This window comes from Thalassophryne amazonica, chromosome 1 (assembly GCF_902500255.1).
Source record: "Thalassophryne amazonica chromosome 1, fThaAma1.1, whole genome shotgun sequence".
NCBI lineage: Eukaryota > Metazoa > Chordata > Actinopteri > Batrachoidiformes > Batrachoididae > Thalassophryne > Thalassophryne amazonica.
Window position 1 is genome coordinate 18,052,686 of NC_047103.1, and position 20,169 is coordinate 18,072,854.

The 20,169-nt window shown below is 39.0% G+C and overlaps 1 protein-coding gene across 1 annotated transcript; it reads left to right on the plus strand.

The window, feature by feature from the left end:
- Positions 1–7,221: 7,221 nt before the first annotated feature.
- rbis (ribosomal biogenesis factor) lies at positions 7,222–19,470 on the plus strand. Its single transcript, XM_034166619.1, has 4 exons — positions 7,222–7,291; positions 17,067–17,182; positions 17,274–17,390; positions 19,338–19,470. The coding sequence occupies exons 2-4, from the start codon at positions 17,072–17,074 to the stop codon at positions 19,404–19,406; spliced, it is 297 nt and encodes a 98-aa protein (XP_034022510.1). The 5' UTR covers positions 7,222–7,291; positions 17,067–17,071; the 3' UTR covers positions 19,407–19,470.
- Positions 19,471–20,169: the final 699 nt, after the last annotated feature.

A 20,169-nucleotide genomic window follows, 5' to 3' on the forward strand; every position in this document is an offset into this window, starting at 1 on the left:
ACACACGTGTGTGTCCATCAAAACACAGTACGTGTTCTGCAGCTGTGATGTCCAGGACCACAGATATCAACAACTGCTGCTGTTGGCAGCCAGCCACGCCCCCTGTCTGTTCAGCACACAGATCAAGGTATCACTCTGTGATCAGATGAGAGGCGCCTCGTGTGTGGAGGGAGGAGCGCGAACCACATGCACACCATCTGTTGGGGGTGAGTGGGGGAACATGTGAAACACATGCCCACGTGTTGTGGGGGGAGTCGACACTCTGGCATGCCACATGTGTACTTAACTTCATACATGTGGGGCACTTAGCCAAATTTTATCGCCAGTTCAAAAGTGATTGTCTGCTGACTGTTTGCGTACTAACAGCGCAAATGGCCACACATTTTCTAAGTGCCAAGTGAGTGGCGTTAGATGTTCATGTGTGTCACCTGGAATTTGGCCAACACCTGCCGCGAGAGAGTTTGATGGGCTCTCATAGCGCACACTCTGTCTTTCAGCCGAATAGTTGTAGCAACAGGTGTCCGAGGCGTTGGAGGCCGGTCCGATTTCACATGTATTGCATACGATTCCTGCTTCATGTGCAATTCGGCCACATTCATACTATGTGTGAAGGGGCCCTTAGCCTTGTTTGAGTCTCGCTGGGCCTCACCTCCTCCTCCTCCTCGTTCATGAGCGCGAGTGCAGGAGGAGGTGGGGACCAGCCAGTGTTGGCTTTTGTGTGAACTAGTTTCCCGGATGAGATGCATATTTTTAAGCACTAGGGGCAAGGACACAAACCTTGGCAGCCTCTGTTAGTGTCCAATTTTGCAATGTTAAAAATGCAGTAGTGTATTTATAAACAGAGTACATTTATATACAGTACGTAGTGCTTTTCCATCTGAATCAGAAGGTCAAAGTGTTTTATAATGATATATCACATTCATTCACTCTCTCTCTCTCTCTCTCTCTCTCTCTCTCTCTCTCTCTCTCTCTCTCTCTCTCTCTCTCTCTCTCTCACTCACTCACACACACACACACACACACGCACATATACTTTATATATATATATATATATATATATATATATATATATATATATATATATATATATATATATATATATATATATATAAACGCAACACTTTTGGTTTTGCTCCCATTTTGTACGAGATGAACTCAAAGATCTAAAACTTTTTCCACATACACAATATCACCATTTCTCTCAAATATTGTTCACAAACCAGTCTAAATCTGTGATAGTGAGCACTTCTCCTTTGCTGAGATAATCCATCCCACCTCACAGGTGTGCCATACCAAGATGCTGATTAGACACCATGATTAGTGCACAGGTGTGCCTTAGACTGCCCACAATAAAAGGCCACTCTGAAAGGTGCAGTTTTATCACACAGCACAATGCCACAGATGTCGCAAGATTTGAGGGAGCGTGCAATTGGCATGCTGACAGCAGGAATGTCAACCAGAGCTGTTGCTCGTGTATTGAATGTTCATGTCTCTACCATAAGCCGTCTCCAAAGTCGTTTCAGAGAATTTGGCAGTACATCCAAGCAGCCTCACAACCACAGACCACGTGTAACCACACCAGCCCAGGACCTCCACATCCAGCATGTTCACCTCCAAGATCGTCTGAGACCAGCCACTCGGACAGCTGCTGGAACAATCGGTTTGCATAACCAAAGAATTTCTGCACAAACTGTCAGAAACCATCTCAGGGAAGCTCATCTGCATGCTCGTCGTCCTCATCAGGGTCTAGACCTGACTCCAGTTCGTTGTCGTAACCAACTTGAGTGGGCAAATGCTCACATTTGCTGGCGTTTGGCACGTTGGAGAGGTGTTCTCTTCACGGATGATGCGAAGGAGATGTGTTGCACTGCATGACGCAAATGGTGGTCACACCAGATACTGACTGGTATCCCCCCCAATAAAACAAAACTGCACCTTTCAGAGTGGCCTTTTATTGTGGGCAGTCTAAGGCACACCTGTGCACTAATCATGGTGTCTAATCAGCATCTTGGTATGGCACACCTGTGAGGTGGGATGGATTATCTCAGCAAAGGAGAAGTGCTCACTATCACAGATTTCGACTGGTTTGTCAACAATATTTGAGGGAAATGGTGATACTGTGTATGTGGAAAAAGTTTTAGATCTTTGAGTTCATCTCATACAAAATGGGAGCAAAACCAAAAGTGTTGCATTTATATTTTTGTTGAGTATATATATATATATATGAGGGCTGTCAATAAAGTATAGGTCCTTTTTATTTTTTTCAAAAACTATATGGATTTCATTCATATGTTTTTACGTCAGACATGCATGAACCCTCGTGCACATGCGTGAGTTTTTCCACGCCTGTCGGTGACGTCATTCGCCTGTGAGCACTCCTTGTGGGAGGAGTCGTCCAGCCCGTCGTCGGAATTCCTTTGTCTGAGAAGTTGCTGAGAGACTGGCGCTTTGTTTGATCAAAATTTTTTCTAAACCTGTGAGACACATCGAAGTGGACACGGTTCGAAAAATGAAGCTGGTTTTCGGTGAAAATTTTAACGGCTGATGAGAGATTTTGAGGTGATACTGTCACTTTAAGGACTTCCCACGGAGCGAGACGTCGTGCAGCGGTCCCAGGCGCCGTTGTCAGCCTGTTTCAAGCTGAAAACCTCCACATTTCAGGCTCTATTGATCCAGGACATCGTGAGAGAACAGAGAAGTTTCAGAAAAAGTCGGTTTCAGCATTTTATCCGGATATTCCACTGTTAAAGGAGATTTTTTTAATGAAAGACGTGCGGACGGGTCCGCGCGTCGGGACGCAGCCGGCGCGGTGTGGCGGCACAGGAAAAACACCTCCGTGTTGATAACCATTTGTAAAATCCAGGTAGCTTTTGATGGCTTTCAGTGGAGTGAGTATATGAGAAATTGTTTAACAGCTGGACATGTTCCAACTTGTCCTTAAGGCTTCCAACGGAGGTGTTTTTCCTGTGGCGGAGCGTCGCAGCGGCTGCGAGCCGACGCTGCAATCCGTCCGCACGTCTTTCATTAAAAAAAATCTCCTTTAACAGTGCACAACGTCTCGCTCCGTGGGAAGTCCTTAAAGCAACAGTATCACCTCAAAATCTCTCATCAGCTGTTAAAATTTTCACCGAAAACCAGCTTAATTTTTCGAACCGTGTCCACTTCGATGTGTCTCACAGGTTTAGAAAAAATTTTGATCAAACAAAGTGCCAGTCTCTCAGCATCTTCTCAGACAAAGGAATTCCGACGACGGGCTGGACGACTCCTCCCACAAGGAGTGCTCACAGGCGAATGACGTCACCGACAGGCATGGAAAAACTCACGCATGCGCACGAGGGTTCAAGCATGTCTGACGTAAAAACATATGAATGAAATCCATATAGTTTAAAAAAAATAAATAAAAAGGACCTATACTTTATTGACAGACCTCGTATACAGTGTGGAAAATAAGTATTTGAACACCCTGCGATTTTGCAAGTTCTCCTACTTAGAAATCATGGAGGGGTCTGAAATTTTTTATCTTAGATGCATGTCCACTGTGAGAGACATAATCTAAAAAAAAAAAAAAAATCCAGAAATCCCAATGTATGATTTTTTTTTTTAAATAATTTATTTGTATGTTAAGTAAGTAAGTAAGTAAGTAAACTTTATTTATATAGCGCTTTTCACAGACAGGGGTCACAAAGCGCTTTACAAGGTAAAACAATAAAAATATACAGTAAAAATACACACTCAGTACTAAAAGATTATTGGCCATGAAAAGCCTGTTTAAAAAGTAGAGTCTTTAGTTGCTTTTTGAACATCTCAACAGAGTCCAGGGATCGCAGGGACAGAGGGAGTTCGTTCCAGAGACGAGGCGCTACGGCTTTAAAAGATCGGTCTCCTCGAGTTTTAAAGGAGGTTCGAGGAACCATCAACAGGTTCTGACCTAAAGATCTGAGGCTGCGGGCTGAAGTGTAAGGCTGAATCAAGTCAGCAAGTTTGGACCTTTGGAGTAAGCCTTCTCCAGTGTTTCACAGAAATTTGAGAATGTGCTATGTCAGCCACTGTCAATCACTTCACTTCATAGTGTGACTGGGCCATGTGGTGTTCCACAAGGCTCAATTTTAGGACCTATTCCATTTGCCATATATTTGATTCCACTAAGTCAGATAATTACATATTTCAGTGCCATTTCTTCTCATTTCTATGCTGATGTTTGCTTGAGTTTGTATATGTTTCATTCTGTGGGGTATCACTTTGTTGCATGACGTATTAGTTTTATATTGTATTGCAAAGCATTTTGTAACATCTGTGAAAGGTGCTATAGAAATATTATTTACAATATATCCAAACAACTGAATTATGTGTTCATATTTCATCTGTAAAATGCATAATGTATTTTAAGTGTCCTGCAGTTTATCAGAAAACTGATTTGTATTTAATTGGATTTCTTTTTTTTTTTTTTTAAAGAGCCTTCCAACTTCATTACTGATTTATTTCTTAAATTAAATCTCCCATCTGAATTCTGCAGTGTGGCAGTGCATTAAATTTTCAAATTTTTAAATTACTGTTGATGCACAAATGAAAAATGAGAATAAATTGGAAGATTTTCCTCAAAATTGTCATTGCCTGAAATATTTATGTGTGTTGTGCACCTTTTATTCATAGGTTTGGTTCTCAGTGTAAATTGATTTCTGGTAGAAAATTAGTTTCACTGTATGCAGAAAAAGAATGGAAAAAAAGAATTTCAAAACAGTAGCTTAAATTCTGTTGAAAACATCAGAGTTCAGTGTATTATTAAGAAGGGTTTTGAAACTTGCAGTGCCAGGATTTGACAGCTGACTACACACTTTTACCAAGATGGTCATTTCACAATGGTTGTTTCAAACCTGTCAAAATATCTTCAACCTTTCTGGTTCCTGTGGTTATGATGGCCTGTTACAGTCCAACAAGGAAGCTAGACACTGCCACCTGGTGTACTAATATCATCTTTTATGACATGTTTATATGGCCTTTGTTTGCCCAATTTGTGGCAGGGGGCCCTTTGAGGTTCACGTTGGTGTGAATCTACCTAGTGGCTGTGTCCACACTTGCTCATCACAAACTTGATCCCGAGGACAGCATTGCCTTCCGCTATCAGCTTGCTGGAAGTTTCCTAAATCTGTGGTGACTCAATGCCACGACGAAAACCCGGAGTGAAGTAATATTTGACCTCCAGTATGCAGAGGATGCTGCCTTCACCAAGTTAGTCAGCAGCTGGCCTCCAAAGGACACTCTACACCATGGCAGATATGTGTGGTAGCACTGGTCTTGACATCAATGCCAGAAAGGCCCAGGTTATCTATCAACTACCCACCTTGGCAATGATGCTCCTGACTGGTACCTAAAGTCTGGAGCTGAAGACTTGTCAGGAGATTTGCCTAACTTGGCAATGTCGTGACTCAGACCTGTAGTGTTGATGAAGAGGTACAGCACACGATTTGGCAAGCATCTACTGCCTTTGCCCACCTCTCACACTGTGTGCTTCTCAATCAATGTATCCCTGTATCCACCAAGGACTCAGTTTACAAAGCTTCTGCTTCTGCATATGCTTCTATGGCTTTAAGGGTGGACCATCTACAGAGCCCATATCAGGAGCCTCGAGGCCTTTCACATCTACTGCCTGCAAGGGATCCTGCAAGGGATCCTCTATATCACTTGGACTGATGGGTTCCTCAGGTGGCCATCTTCCAGTCTGCAGGTTGTATGAGCATATAAGCTCACATCAGCTAACGGAAGCGTCGCTAGGTGGGTCAAGTCTGCCGACTGTCTGAAGATCACCTGCCCCAAAAACTGCTCTTTGGTGAACTTGTTCTCAGTCACCACAGTGTTGGGGGGTTACAAGAAGTGGTTTAAAGATGTTTATCATCATGATCGCTACAGTATTTCAGTTAGCTCTGTTATCAGCTGGAAAATGGCTGTGCTATTGCGACTCTGAATTTGAAACATTTAGTAGTTAGTCAGGAGACTGGATGACCGACTGTCTCCACAAATGTGCGGTGTAAGCAGTTAGTATACTGCCTGGTTTACATTGTGCAACTTCATTCAAAAACTTAAACAAGATGGCAGCTATGGGCTAACAATGTGCACAGCAAAGACTAGCTTGCTAACTACAGCATTAGCAATATAGATGTAAAATATTGTTGATATTATTGTTTTGTTACATTTTTCTAAAGTCCAAATGATGGCTATTGTTATGTTATGGAATGTTATTATCCAGTATTTCTAGGAATTGTAAGGTTGAACCCAAAACAGGAAACATTAACATACCAATTCTGCTTGGAACAACTCAATAAAAACAAAACAAACAAACCCCCCCCCCCCCCCCCCCCCAAAAAAAAGCAAGCTTACATTTGAATTACAACTTTCTTATAATTGATCATTTATTTTAGTTCTAGCAGGGTACCCTGGCAATGTGAGATTTCATAGACATTTATGATTGCTTCAACTCTGACAGTATGTTTGCTGGGCAACCAAAACCAAGTTTTGATTAAAGCCACCAATGACATCAAAGACAGAATTGAGTGAAATTAAAGGCAACTTTAATCCTCCTCACTGAACTCTGATCTTGACTGATCAGTAGTTTTATCTATTTAAAATTAGGAGCCCACGTTTACTAGGTGTTTGCACAATGCAAACAGGAAGGAAGGAAGGAAGGAAGGCTGGGAGGAAGGACTTCTAATTTGGAAGGTCCATAAATATTTAGACATTCTCTATCCATCTCTGTCTTCAGAATGGAAACAGATGACCACCAATTCTAAGCATCTCACTTACAATAGCGCCCTCTATTGGTGGTTATTCCCCATGAATTTCTCATGAATTCCATAAGGATGAAATGTAATGTTAATAAAGTTTTGATCTTAACAGAGATTTTAAATGTAAAATTCATGAAAGAGCTTTCACTTTATCGTCTGAACATCATGTGCTGTGAAAGGACAACAAAGTATTTTCAGAATAAATAACTGCACATAAGTACATATCTGTGCTTGTATTACAGTGACCCCTGCTGGTTACTAATGAGACTGCAAGGATTGTGGTCAGCGTCTTTGTGGTTTACGTCATTGAAAGTTTAACCTGGTTTTAACGGAAAAACAAAATTAATTTTAATCACTTCCAAACAAATTTATGTTACTCTGATGTGGCTTTCATTTTTATTCAGCACCGTTTTTTTAAATTGCTTGGTTTACTCCTGAGATTTGGCAACTCGACGCTTGTCCTGTCGCTTATGTATGACGTAGGTAGTTTGTACTACGACCAACAACACGTGAAGGTATGTGTGTGTATATTTTATTCTAAATCATTTTATCTACGATTTTTGTGTTAACTTATCTTCAGTCCGAGGATTTTTAATATGATATTTAACATAATATAATAAATTTAGATGATTTAGACGGTCACAGTGTTTACACGCAACACTTTGAAAGAAAAGTAGTTAGTCTTGTACAGTACCGACTGAAAAAAACAAACAATTTTCACCTTTTAAAATACACGTTAAAAATTAATAACAGATTTTTTTTGTGTGTGTGTGGTTTTGTATAATGAAAAAAAAAAAACCCCAAAGTGTTTATTTGTAGTTGTTGTGTATGAGAGTGGTCATAGATACTTATCTTTGTGTTTTCATGTGCTGGCCATTAACTCTATACATAATTATTTTAGTTTTGAACTATAGTTTTGTAATTTAATAGCTGGTTGTTTTCTTTAGCTATGGTAGTGAAAACAAAAACTCAACTCAAAAATTCAAGCCTACAGACAAAAGTCTGCTTCCATGTTTCTACTGATGAATTTGTGTTTTGTTTTTCTAATTAACAATTAGTGTAAAATGTCACAGTTGTGTTTAAAAGTGTCTGTTACAAATTCACAAAGTTGGAAGTGACAGCTTCAATTAATTTTTCTTCAAACAGCAATTTAACAACAGCAACAACAACAACAACAACAAAAAAATCAGTTTTCATTCATAAACAAGCCCATTCTTGTCAAAAACTGAAAGCATTTATCTTTGACACTGATACAGAGTACCACCTAATAACATGTATTCCTCATATTAGTATCAGCTGAATTTAACACAGTCTTTTGGGAACCCACAATGCGCTTGCAATAGTTCTGGTTCTTCCTGAATCATTGATGACTGTGTTAACTGGAATTAAAATTAAAATTAATACAACCCCTGGCAAAAATTATGGAATCACCGGCCTCGGAGGATGAGCCTCGGATCCAGTTGTTTAATTTTGTAGAAAAAAAGCAGATCACAGACGTGACACAAAACTAAAGTCATTTCAAATGGCAACTTTCTGGCTTTAAGAAACACTATAAGAAATCAGGAAAAAAATTGTGGCAGTCAGTAACGGTTACTTTTTTAGACCAAGCAGAGGGAAAAAATATGGAATCACTCAATTCTGAGGAAAGAATTATGGAATCATGAAAAACAAAAGAACGCTCCAACACATCACTAGTATTTTGTTGCACCACCTCTGGCTTTTATAACAGCTTGCAGTCTCTGAGGCATGGACTTAATGAGTGACAAACAGTACTCTTCATCAATCTGGCTCCAACTTTCTCTGATTGCTGTTGCCAGATCAGCTTTGCAGGTTGGAGCCTTGTCATGGACCATTTTGTTCAACTTCCACCAAAGATTTTCAATTGGATTAAGATCCGGACTATTTGCAGGCCATGACATTGACCCTATGTGTCTTTTTGCAAGAAATGTTTTCACAGTTTTTGCTCTATGGCAAGATGCATTATCATCTTGAAAAATGATTTCATCATCCCCAAACATCCTTTCAATTGATGGGATAAGAAAAGTGTCCAAAATATTAACATAAACTTGTGCATTTATTGATGATGTAATGACAGCCATCTCCCCAGTGCCTTTACCTGACATGCAGCCCCATATCATCAATGACTGTGGAAATTTACATGTTCTCTTCAGGCAGTCATCTTTATAAATCTCATTGGAACGGCACCAAACAAAAGTTCCAGCATCATCACCTTGCCCAATGCAGATTCGAGATTCATCACTGAATATGACTTTCATCCAGTCATCCACAGTCCACGATTGCCTTTCCTTAGCCCATTGTAACCTTGTTTTTTTCTGTTTAGGTGTTAATGATGGCTTTCGTTTAGCTTTTCTGTATGTAAATCCCATTTCCTTTAGGTGGTTTATTACAGTTCGTCACAGACGTTGACTCCAGTTTCCTCCCTTGTTGTGCATTTTCGATTTTTGAGACATATTGCTTTAAGTTTTCTGTCTTGACGCTTTGATGTCTTCCTTGGTCTACCAGTATGTTTGCCTTTAACAACCTTCCCATGTTGTTTGTATTTGGTCCAGAGTTTAGACACAGCTGACTTGAACAACCAACATCTTTTGCAACATTGCATGATGATTTACCCTCTTTTAAGAGTTTGATAATCCTCTCCTTTGTTTCAATTGACATCTCTCGTGTTGGAGCCATGATTCATGTCAGTCCACTTGGTGCAACAGCTCTCCAAGGTGTGATCACTCCTTTTTAGATGCAGACTAACGAGCAGATCTGATATGATGCAGGTGTTAGTTTTGGGGATGAAAATTTACAGGGTGATTCCATAATTTATTCCTCAGAATTGAGTGAGTCCATATTTTTTTCCCTCTGCTTGGTCTAAAAAAGTAACCGTTATTGACTGCCACAATTATTTTTTTTTTCTATTTTTTTTTTCCACGTGTGCGTGCAAACTAATCGTCCGTGAAGATAATTTTATTAACTACACAGATATATAATAAAACAAATGGTGACTGGTTTATAACACAATGATGACAGAGTTTGAGGGGGGACAGAGCGAGGAACTGCAGTGGCAGCCAGTTTTTTCTTTTCTTTGTTTACATGTGCACGTGCGAACGGGACAGGAGGTCCTCAAACTGGAGGTCCTGCAGCTCCAGTTATTTGCTGCAGCTCCCGCAGCAAATAATGAAACTCCCCGAATTGGGAACGTCTCATGAGGATGTTGTGAACCCAGGGACGGCGCCGCTGGTGACGTTTGTCAGCTTTCCCCAACAAATAGAGCACAGCAACTCGCTCCGTGTGTGAGAGTCATAAAACACAGGGAAGACAAAGACAACACACTGGAAATTGTTTTTTTTTTCCTTATTTATTCCTTTATTGGTTCATTCTACTGGTGGTTATAGTTGATAAAACTTGGATAAAGTTACTTGCACCAGTGCTAGTGCAGTATAAAATTACATGCACCGCTCGAATAATATGTGCACAAACTAGCACATGCCCGTACTAATGACCCCAACACTTTTGGATGTTTTCGAAATGTATAAACACACTCTGTGTATTTAATCAGGTCCAACTTAACGTGTTAACTGTACTCAACTTGTTTTCTGGTCTTATTACTGAGCACTTTTGTTGCTCTTGAAAGCTTTAAGAGACCGATTTTCACGCTTTTATTCACAGCAAAGAGAGTGCAGGTTGAGGCCAGAACTGGTCTCCATGTGCAAGGAATTATGGGTCCTTGAAATAGGGAATCAGCTTACCCAAGGTCCTATTTAACCCAAAGTCCCATTCAACACAATTTTTTTTTTTTAAATGAGTCTCTATTGCTATGGTACCAGCCACTTCATACAGCATCCAGTAAGAAACTGCCGTGATTATTGCAAAATAAAAAGGGACATTTTGGTGCTGAAGCTACGTAGAAGGCAGCTGATGAATTTCAAGCTCACAACTTAAGGTTTAGGCTTAAGATTGGGGTTACGTATGATCCAAGATGTTGCCAATTCACGGTTTGCGTACAATACCATATGCATAGTAACCGCCTTATTTATTTATTTATTAATTTTTGTTAATGAAGTGGCTATTTTCCACATACGGTATTTAGTAAGAAACTACTCTCCCTTAACGTAGGGTTATGATGTTGGGTAGTTTAAATGGGAATGGATGTTGTATTTGTAGCAGCCATATTTTTTTAAATCAGCTGATAGATAAATCAGTGAAAATAATTAACTCTTTTTCACCTGGGAAATGCCAGTCATATGATACCTCTCTTTTCCGGGGTGAGTTGCATGGTCACGTTTGAATTGTAGCTAAAAGCTGTTGAAGATTTCATCAATAAGTTGAGTCATCTGATATTACTGTAATATAGTGTTGAGTGTAATTTGCATGAGAAATATTCAGCACAAAACATTGACTTGCAGCCTCATTACAGGGTTCGGTTTAATGCCGTTCCTTTGAAGAAACAACACAGAATGTAAAAAAGATGCAGATTTTACATACCTGTAATGTCCTGGGGATGCGGAATCTCTCACCTATGTATGTTATCAAGAAAGTTCTGCTAAATAGAGGTGTGCGGTGTGATCGGCGTGTAAAGTCCACTAGTGTGGATCTGTTTAGAACAGACTTGGTTGTACCTGCAAAAGCACCAAAAACTCGCTTTAGAGTGAATACATTGCTGTTAAGCAAATTAAACAGAAGTAACATTATGATGTCGAATCTTCATTTTAGATTTGTAATTAAAATTTTCTATAAAATATAATTAATTTGGTTGAAATTGTCTGTAATTCAACCAAGATAAATACTTTTAGCCCATGGCCTTCCATTCAGATTGATTTATAGCCAAAGATAAGAATTTAAGCATCTCTGTATTTGAAGAACAAACAACTAACTAGGGCTCATGTAATACATTTGTTGGCCTAGAATATCACAATCATATCAATATCAGCATTATTTTTGCAGAGACCAAACTTTTATTTTACTGTTTAAACAATGCAGAAAGCTGTGGCTATTGTAAATAATGTCATTATGTAGTTTGTCCAGCAGAGGGAGCATCAAGTATGGTTACATTCCTCATCACCCATTGGTCACTTTTGCAACAAGAGACAGAGGCAAAGTGACCAGCTGCCATTCATATTCAGTCAGAGTGACTGTTTTACAGTGACAAGAAACAAGTGGTTCCTATGCCACCAGCAAGGTGGGGCCAAAATAGCCTTGAAGATTGTTTTATGCAAATACTGAGCCATTTGACTTTGTGATCGCCAATTCAAGTGAAGGCAGTATGTTGGTTGTTTTTGGTTATATTTATAATAAAGTCCATGTTTAAACTGCAAAACATCAAACCTCAATTATATGTCTTTGATAATGAAATGTGAGGAATCTTTCCATTTTTATTGTATATTTTGGCAGATACATTGGTATTGTAAATTTTCTGCTCCCTAAGGTCAATATTGACCCCCAAAATAACCATATTTGTTGGGCTGTAATTAAAAGAACACACCCATAAGATCCTTTATGACCGAGGTTGTTGCTTCTAAATCTATTACAAGTACTAAAAGAATCGATGGACATTCCATGAAATATGATTCATACTATAGAAACTACCTCCCCCATAACAGATATAAAAAATTAATTTAATGTAAATTATAAAACTACATTGTGCATATGATGCAGAAAAGGTAAATGGGTTGTATTCAACTGTACATTGAATTTGAACATCAAAGTTCATTGATTAAATGGGGACTCCATCAAATGACAGTTTCCAACCCTAAATCGAACCGTTTGTTGCTTGTAAGATAGTACACCTACATTTTCTTCTGCTGTGCAACAGCAATGCCAAAATGCTACTGACACACAATTAATGTTTTACACAAAGTAGAATTTTTTTTGTGCATGATTTTGCATTTTCCTTTGTCCAGAATCTAATTCATACCTCCTCATGGATGCAGGTGCTGCATCCAGCCACCAGGGAGTGATATATATAGATATATAGATATATATATAGATATATATAGATATATAGATATAGATATAGATATATATATATATATAATGGCCACAATTCATCATTTTTATAGCTCTTTCCCACTGCAGTCCTGGTCGTCATTGCCCGCTGTGGCTTCACTGTCTGAGCTGACAGTGGTGGATGACAGGTGGCATCGTTGGACTTTATTGTGTTTGCCTGTGATGACCTTCAGCAGCATCACTTGGTAAAAGTGTAGACGCCGGGGATGTCCTTTGTCCTCGGTCAGAGGGGCGACACTGAGAACACCACAAACACCAGTGTCATTGTTGTTGTGTTTAAAAAACCCCCCACAAAAACCTTGTGAAGATAAGGGTGTGAAATATTTGTAATATCTGCACTGAAAACTGGCTGAAGGTCCACCACAATCTCATTTCCCAGGCTTGATGGAGCCTCTGTAACTGTGAGGTGGACGGTGTCACTTTGAGCTGTAGCCACACTTTGACTCACTGTGTGTCCTTCAGCCTGTTGTCACACTATGTGACCAAAATATGAACGAAGTGCACCGATTTTCGCAAGTAACCAATGAGGCTGTAAAATGAGAAAAAGGGTGAAACCCAAAACATGCAATATTTTAGACATGCCAAACCACGAATAACAGTGAGATCTGCAACTATGAATTCTTTTATCATGTTCAGTTGTTTGTCTTGAATGTGAGTTCAAGCTGCAACAACTATTAAATTAATGGATGGCTATTTTAATAATCGATTAATTGTTTTGTGTCATTTAAAAAGAAATCCAAATTGTTTAATTTCAGCGTTTAAATGTGAACAGTTTCTTGTTTCTTCTTTTTTGCTCCTATGTGGCAGTAAATTGAATATGAATATCTTTGGTTGTGTGGACAAAAAATTAGCGCTGAATGAATCATCTTGGCCTCTGGATAACAGTAATTTTCATGGACTAATCAAGAACATAATTAATCGATTATGAAAATAATCATTAGTTGCAGCCCTAATGTGAATATGTAAAGTAAAAACTAGGTAAAATATTTATGTAGAAAATGTTGATACTCACACGAGTTGTTGAACATTTTAAATGATATTATTGAAGCTTCCACAATTGATTGACCAATCAGTTACAACTGTTTTGATAGTTATTGAGTATTTAAGTAAAACCCTCCAAATTCTCTGATTTCAGCTTTTTAAAAGTGATATATACAGTAGTGTTCAGAATAATAGTAGTGCTATGTGACTAAAAAGATTAATCCAGGTTTTGAGTATATTTCTTATTGTTAGATGGGAAACAAGGTACCAGTAGATTCAGTAGATTCTCACAAATCCAACAAGACCAAGCATTCATGATATGCACACTCGTAAGGCTGTGAAATTGGGCTATTAGTAAAAAAAAAAAGTAGAAAAGGGGGTGTTCACAATAATAGTAGCATCTGCTGTTGATGCTACAAACTCAAAACTATTATGTTCAAACTGCTTTTTTAGCAATCCTGTGAATCACTAACCTAGTATTTAGTTGTATAACACAGTTTTTCATGATTTCTTCACATTTGCAAGGCAATTTTGTTTGTTTGGAACCAAGATTTTGCTTGGTTACTAGTGTGCTTGGGGTCATTATCTTGTTGAAACACCCATTTCAAGGGCATGTCCTCTTCAGCATAAGGCAACATGACCTCTTCAATTATTTTGACATATCCAAACTGATCCATGATACCTGGTATGCGATATATAGGCCCAACACCATAGTAGGAGAAACATGCCCATATCATGATGTTTGCACCACCATGCTTCACTGTCTTCACTGTGAACTGTGGCTTGAATTCAGAGTTTGGGGTCGTCTCACAAACTGCATGCGGCCCTTGGACCCAAAAAGAACAATTTTACTCTCATCAGTCCACAAAATATTCCTCCATTTCTCTTTAGGCCTGTTGATGTGTTCTTTGGCAAATTGTAACTTCTTCTGCACGTCTTTTATTTAACAGAGGGACTTTGCCGGGGATTCTTGCAAATAAATTAGCTTCACACAGGCATCTTCTAACTGTCACAGCACTTACAGGTAACTCCAGACTGTCTTTGATCATCCTGGAACTGATCAGTGGATGAGCCTTTGCCATTCTGGTTATTCTTCTATCCATTTTGATGGTTGTTTTCCATTTTCTTCCACGCATCTCAGTTTTTTTTTTTGTTGTCCATTTTAAAGCATTGGAGATCATTGTAGATGAACAGCTTATAATTTTTTGCACCTGCGTATAAGTTTTCCCCTCTCCAATCAACTTTTGAATCAAACTACGCTGTACTTCTGAACAATGTCTTGAATGTCCCATTTTCCTCAGGCTTTCAAAGAGAAAAGCATGTTCAACAGGTGCTGGCTTCATTCTTAAATAGGGGACACCTGATTCACACCTGTTTGTTCCACAAAATTGACAAACTCACTGAATGCCACACTACTATTATTGTGAACACCCCCTTTTTTACGTTTTTTTTTTACTAATAGCCCAATTTCATAGCCTTAAGAGTGTGCATATCATGAATGCTTGGTCTTGTTGGATTTGTGAGAATCTACCGAATCTACTGGTACCTTGTTTCCCATGTAACAATAAGAAATATACTCAAATCCTGGATTCATCTTTTTAGTCACATAGCACTACTATTATTCTGAACACTACTGTAAATGCAGTCCATTTATTCCAATTACCATTTTAAATATAAGTAGGTTGTGGTTTCTTTACTAGTTTCTTTAATCTTCTCTGACAATAAACTGAGTAGCTTCGGGTTGTGGACAAAACAAGACATTTGGGATGTACATGGGCTTTGTTTTCACTATTTTCTGAGCATTTATGCACAAAATAACTAACTTTTAGTTAATAAACTGATTAACAGATTAATCGTTAATAAAAATAATTATTGATTACACTTTTATAGATTATGCCTTATTCCTAATTTGTATGGCTTTTGTGCTTTCATATGAGAAAGCTGAGAGGGTGTGATGTGATTTGAGTCGTACTGTTACTGGTACCAAACCATGAGGAAGGAGTACCGTTACAACCCTTTGTAACCACGCCTCAGTAAACAAAGATTTAAGAATAAATTAATCTATCAAATGAATGACGTCTCATTGTAAGGGCTCATGTGTTTGTTTTTTTTTTTTGTTCTGTGTGCCGCTTAACTTGCATGAAAAATGGGCAACAGCTCAAACCTCTAGAGGGGTGCAGCAGCCGGCACGAGTTTGGGAAGGTTAACATGGCTGTCAAAAACTGCAACACATCTGATGTTAAATGCGCTGATATGCTGTGGGGCATAAAATTGCAATGTTTGACTGGAAAATCTCTGGAAGATTTTGAATAATTGCAATTTTTAAAATGTATTACTGAAAATTTTGTGTTGAACATCCACATAAAAAAAACAAACAAACACGACAAAGCAGAACAAACTAGAACAAGACTAACAAAAAAACACAGGAAAGGTGCAAGTTTGCCCTCCAGTCTATACAATGACTTAAATGCCCACAAGTAGGTTAATTGTCAGAAATGGACTCCATGAATTGAAGACCATGTGAGGTCAAGGACGGCACATAACAAATGTGAAAAGGCTGATGCCCTTGTGAGCCATGCAACAAACAAAAATAAGGAAAAAACAAACTCAGCACAGTATGCTACATTGTAGTCCAGTAGACTTGGATAAAGTAGACCCTAGGCTTTCATTTCTCCCTATAGTCAATAAAAAGTCCCCAGTCCTCAAGCTGTAGACTAGACACCTTGTCTTTTAGCTGTAGTTTTAAAGTGAGGTGGAGCAACTGATTTCCACTTGGTTAGGATAACCTCTTTGTTAATGACTAGTCAAACATGAGGGCTTGTTAAAATGTAGGTGGGAGAGTTATCGAAGGTAAAGAGCAACAAATATTGGAAAGATCTTGTCAGGAGTTAGTTGCCTATCCTGTACGATGCTGTAGAAATGAAACAGTCTCTTCCCAAATGCTCTTGAGCACGGGGCGAGTTCAGATAAGATGCCTTATTGTCCCAACACTAGACTTCCACTTATCACAAGATTATTCACAATTCCAACATCTGAATTTCTGACGTTGTAGACTTCGAGCTTCATGACTCAAACGTCTGGAGCAGTGAGCTGTTGATGTAAACCAAGATGTGCACCTACGAACTGTTTTAATTTCTGGACTTCTGTGTTAAATGTGGAACCTGACTCCTTTAGGACAGACAAGTGCAACGGTTGTGGGTTTGAAACCATTAAAAGAAAATGCCAGAGGAAACTCTGGCTAAACCAACATACAAATAAAAGCGAGTGTATCCACACGGATTGGTTTTCTCTCCTCAGGTAACATGGCAAAGAATAAACAAAAAGGGAAAAAGCAGAATAATGTCTTTCAAGTGGCGCACAGGCATTTGAAGCCCAAGAACAAAGCAAAGCCCGTCACTACAGCCCTCAAACATGTAAGATCTCTTGGTTGTCTTTGAAACCACTTTGCATTCTCAGATGCAGCTTTTTGTTGTACCTGTTCACATGCAGTTTCTGGCTTCACAGATCAATGCGGTGAAAAATGAGAAGGTGGAGAACCTGAATCGAATCTTCACAGAAGTCCAGAAGGATGTTGGCAACATTTCCAAATCTGTTACACCTCAACCCAAGGAGCCAGTACAGGTATTCATTGATTCTTATCACAATGAACATTTCATAAAATACGATAAAAGCAAAATTTAAATGTCAAACAGTTTCACTGTGTTCACTTGAACAATATGAAGCAAAAAGGTGCCGAACAATCTACAGGGGATCCCCAGCACCATTTAGGCTTATGTGTTAACTTGATAAAAGCCTGATCTTGAATCGGGACCGGCCTCATTTGTCCCAATTCAATGATTAGGTCAAAACCTCATCTGAAAAAATAAACGCCTGCCTTGAGTAAGCACTGGACATTATGTACATTAAAAAGGTTACATTTAGTCAAGTCTGCTGCTGAGTGGTACCTTAAAATCGTAAAGCCTGATTTATGTTTCTGCAACTCAGTGGCCTTGCAATGACATCGACGTACGTGTGACCCTTTTAAAGTTTTTTTTTTTTCAATTTATTTTCCTTTATATTGCGCCAAATCACAACAGAGTTGCCTCAAGGTGCTTCACACAGGTAAGGTCCAACTTTGCCAACCCCCAGAGCAACAGTGGTAAGGAAAAACTTCCTCTGAGGAAGAAACCTCAAGCAGACCAGACTCAAAGGGGTGACCCGCTGCTTGAGCCATGCTACAAACATAAATTCCAGAAACAATTCACGGGTGAATATACAAGAATTGCTGTTGGTGCACAGGACAGAAGGATCGCCAACACAAATACAACTCTCATCTCTGGATGGAGCTGCACCTTAAACAGAAAAAAAAGAATCAGGCATCAGAAAGACAAAAAAAATGCTGTATAATTTGCCAGCATTAATCAACAAGAAAAACAGAAGAAATACTAAGGCGATTGCCGGCCGCTAGCCCTAAACTTCACTAAAAGACCCAGAATTTAGGTAAAGGTGAGGCCGCGGCCCGCTCCAATTACTAATAAATGAATTAAAAGAGTAAAAAGCGTAAAACAAAACTGTACCAGTATGCTAGCCATATGAAAGAGAAAAGAAGTGTGTCTTAAGTCTGGACTTGAAAGTCTCCACAGAATCTGACTGTTTTATTGATGCAGGGAGATCATTCCACAGAACAGAGGCACGATAAGAGAAAGCTCTGTGACCCGCAGACTTCTTATTCAGTTGCATCTTTATGCAATTTACAACAGGAACAGCAGCTTTTTCAGGATTCATTTGTCCCTCACTGAGCTCCACTCCTTTATACAGTCATTAGTCTCCAAACCTACAGTGTGTACAATTTCCTTCATGAATTGTGGGTCATTTGAGCGTCTTTTTCCGACTCTGTGTTGTGAAGTTGGTCATATTTGCGGACTTCTCTGTCAAACGTATTTGGTCCATTATCAAAATAATCGGCGGGGGCACTGCAAAAGCTTTTCAAATACGATGGGAGAGGAAGGAGTGAAACCGGAAAAATTAGAAATCACAGCCCTGGCGGTCTCAGTCATTTTGACTGGGCTACGGAGTGTTCACAGTGACACAGAGGGCTGTGATCTAAAGCAGTTTGATTTGTCACACCCAGGGATATGTGTGAAACTTAACACCATATTACAGTGCCGGTGTTGCGGTCTGATCGGTCATGTCATAGCATCAGCAGCAATTGGAGAATTATCGCCTTGTTTCTGCTTAAAACTGCACTCCAGTCATCATCTTTTGTAGTTATACTTTTGTACTCATACTTCTGTAATTATAAGTCCATTTTTTTCTATATGACGTGTAAAAATGTGCACGACTTGGGAAAAGTTTGATGAAGTCTGTACCAACACCATTAGTAATATAGACAAGGTTAAATTTTTATTTATTAAAACTTTTAAACTGGCAACACACGATGTATCAAAGTCTTATGTCTGGTGCAGGTGTGTACACTACAAATGTTATAAATATGGTTTTTGTGAAAGACAAAAGTGTATTTTCCAAGAACAGATTGCTTATTTTAAACTCTTGATTGATTTTAGTTTATTTTTTGTTTTGTCTTATTAGGTTGGGAGGGAGCCTCCAAAAGAATGTGTAAATATTGACAACGCTGCTCAGCTCTTCTCTCAGCTGTAGTGAACCATCACGGCGTCAAACAGTGAAGACAAATGACAAATGGCAATCAACCAGTGTGTGTGTGTGTGTGTGTGTATATATATATATATATATATATATATATATATATATATATATATATATATATATATATATATATATATATATATATAATATGCAACCGGATAATTCCCATATGTGTTGGTATTCTCTGCCAAATTGAGGCTTGTTAAAAGTTAAAGCAGGGTGGCAGCAACTAAACTAACTAAAAGAGCATTTAATTTGATCCCCCCGTCCACTTACTAGAACAGAGCGTACTGTAGGCACGTTGTTCTTGGAGGGGGGAAGAAATCATTTGACCTCAGATTGAGAAATTTAGATTTTAACGTTAAGGTTAGCCTCAGCCTGTAGCAGTCAGAAAGATGTTGACTTTGAAATGGTGCACTCACAGACCGTATACCTCCACCAAGACCCAGCAGTCCTCTGGTTGCTGTGGAATTTGGCTCCTCTCACATCCTGCCTGTGGGTTCAAATAGACTTAAAAAAAGTTACAGATAGGTGGTGCTTGACATCCCTTTGAGGAACCGTTTTTTTTTTTCTTCCAGTGTTAGTGCCAGACAGATTAATAGCAGGGTAAATAAATGGTAAATGGACTGCATTTATATAGCGCTTTTCCATCTACAACAGATGCTCAAAGCGCTTTACAATAATGCCTCACATTCACCCTGATGTGAGGGTGCTGCCATAAAAGACGCTCACTACACACCGGGAGCAATAGGGGATT

Coding starts and splice junctions, on each gene's coding strand:
- rbis (XM_034166619.1), top strand. CDS start 17,072: ATGGCAAAGAATAAACAAAAAGGGAAAAAGCAGAATAATGTCTTTCAA. Junction 17,183..17,273: donor TCACTACAGCCCTCAAACAT/GTAAGATCTCTT, acceptor CTGGCTTCACAG/ATCAATGCGGTGAAAAATGA. Junction 17,391..19,337: donor AACCCAAGGAGCCAGTACAG/GTATTCATTGAT, acceptor TTGTCTTATTAG/GTTGGGAGGGAGCCTCCAAA.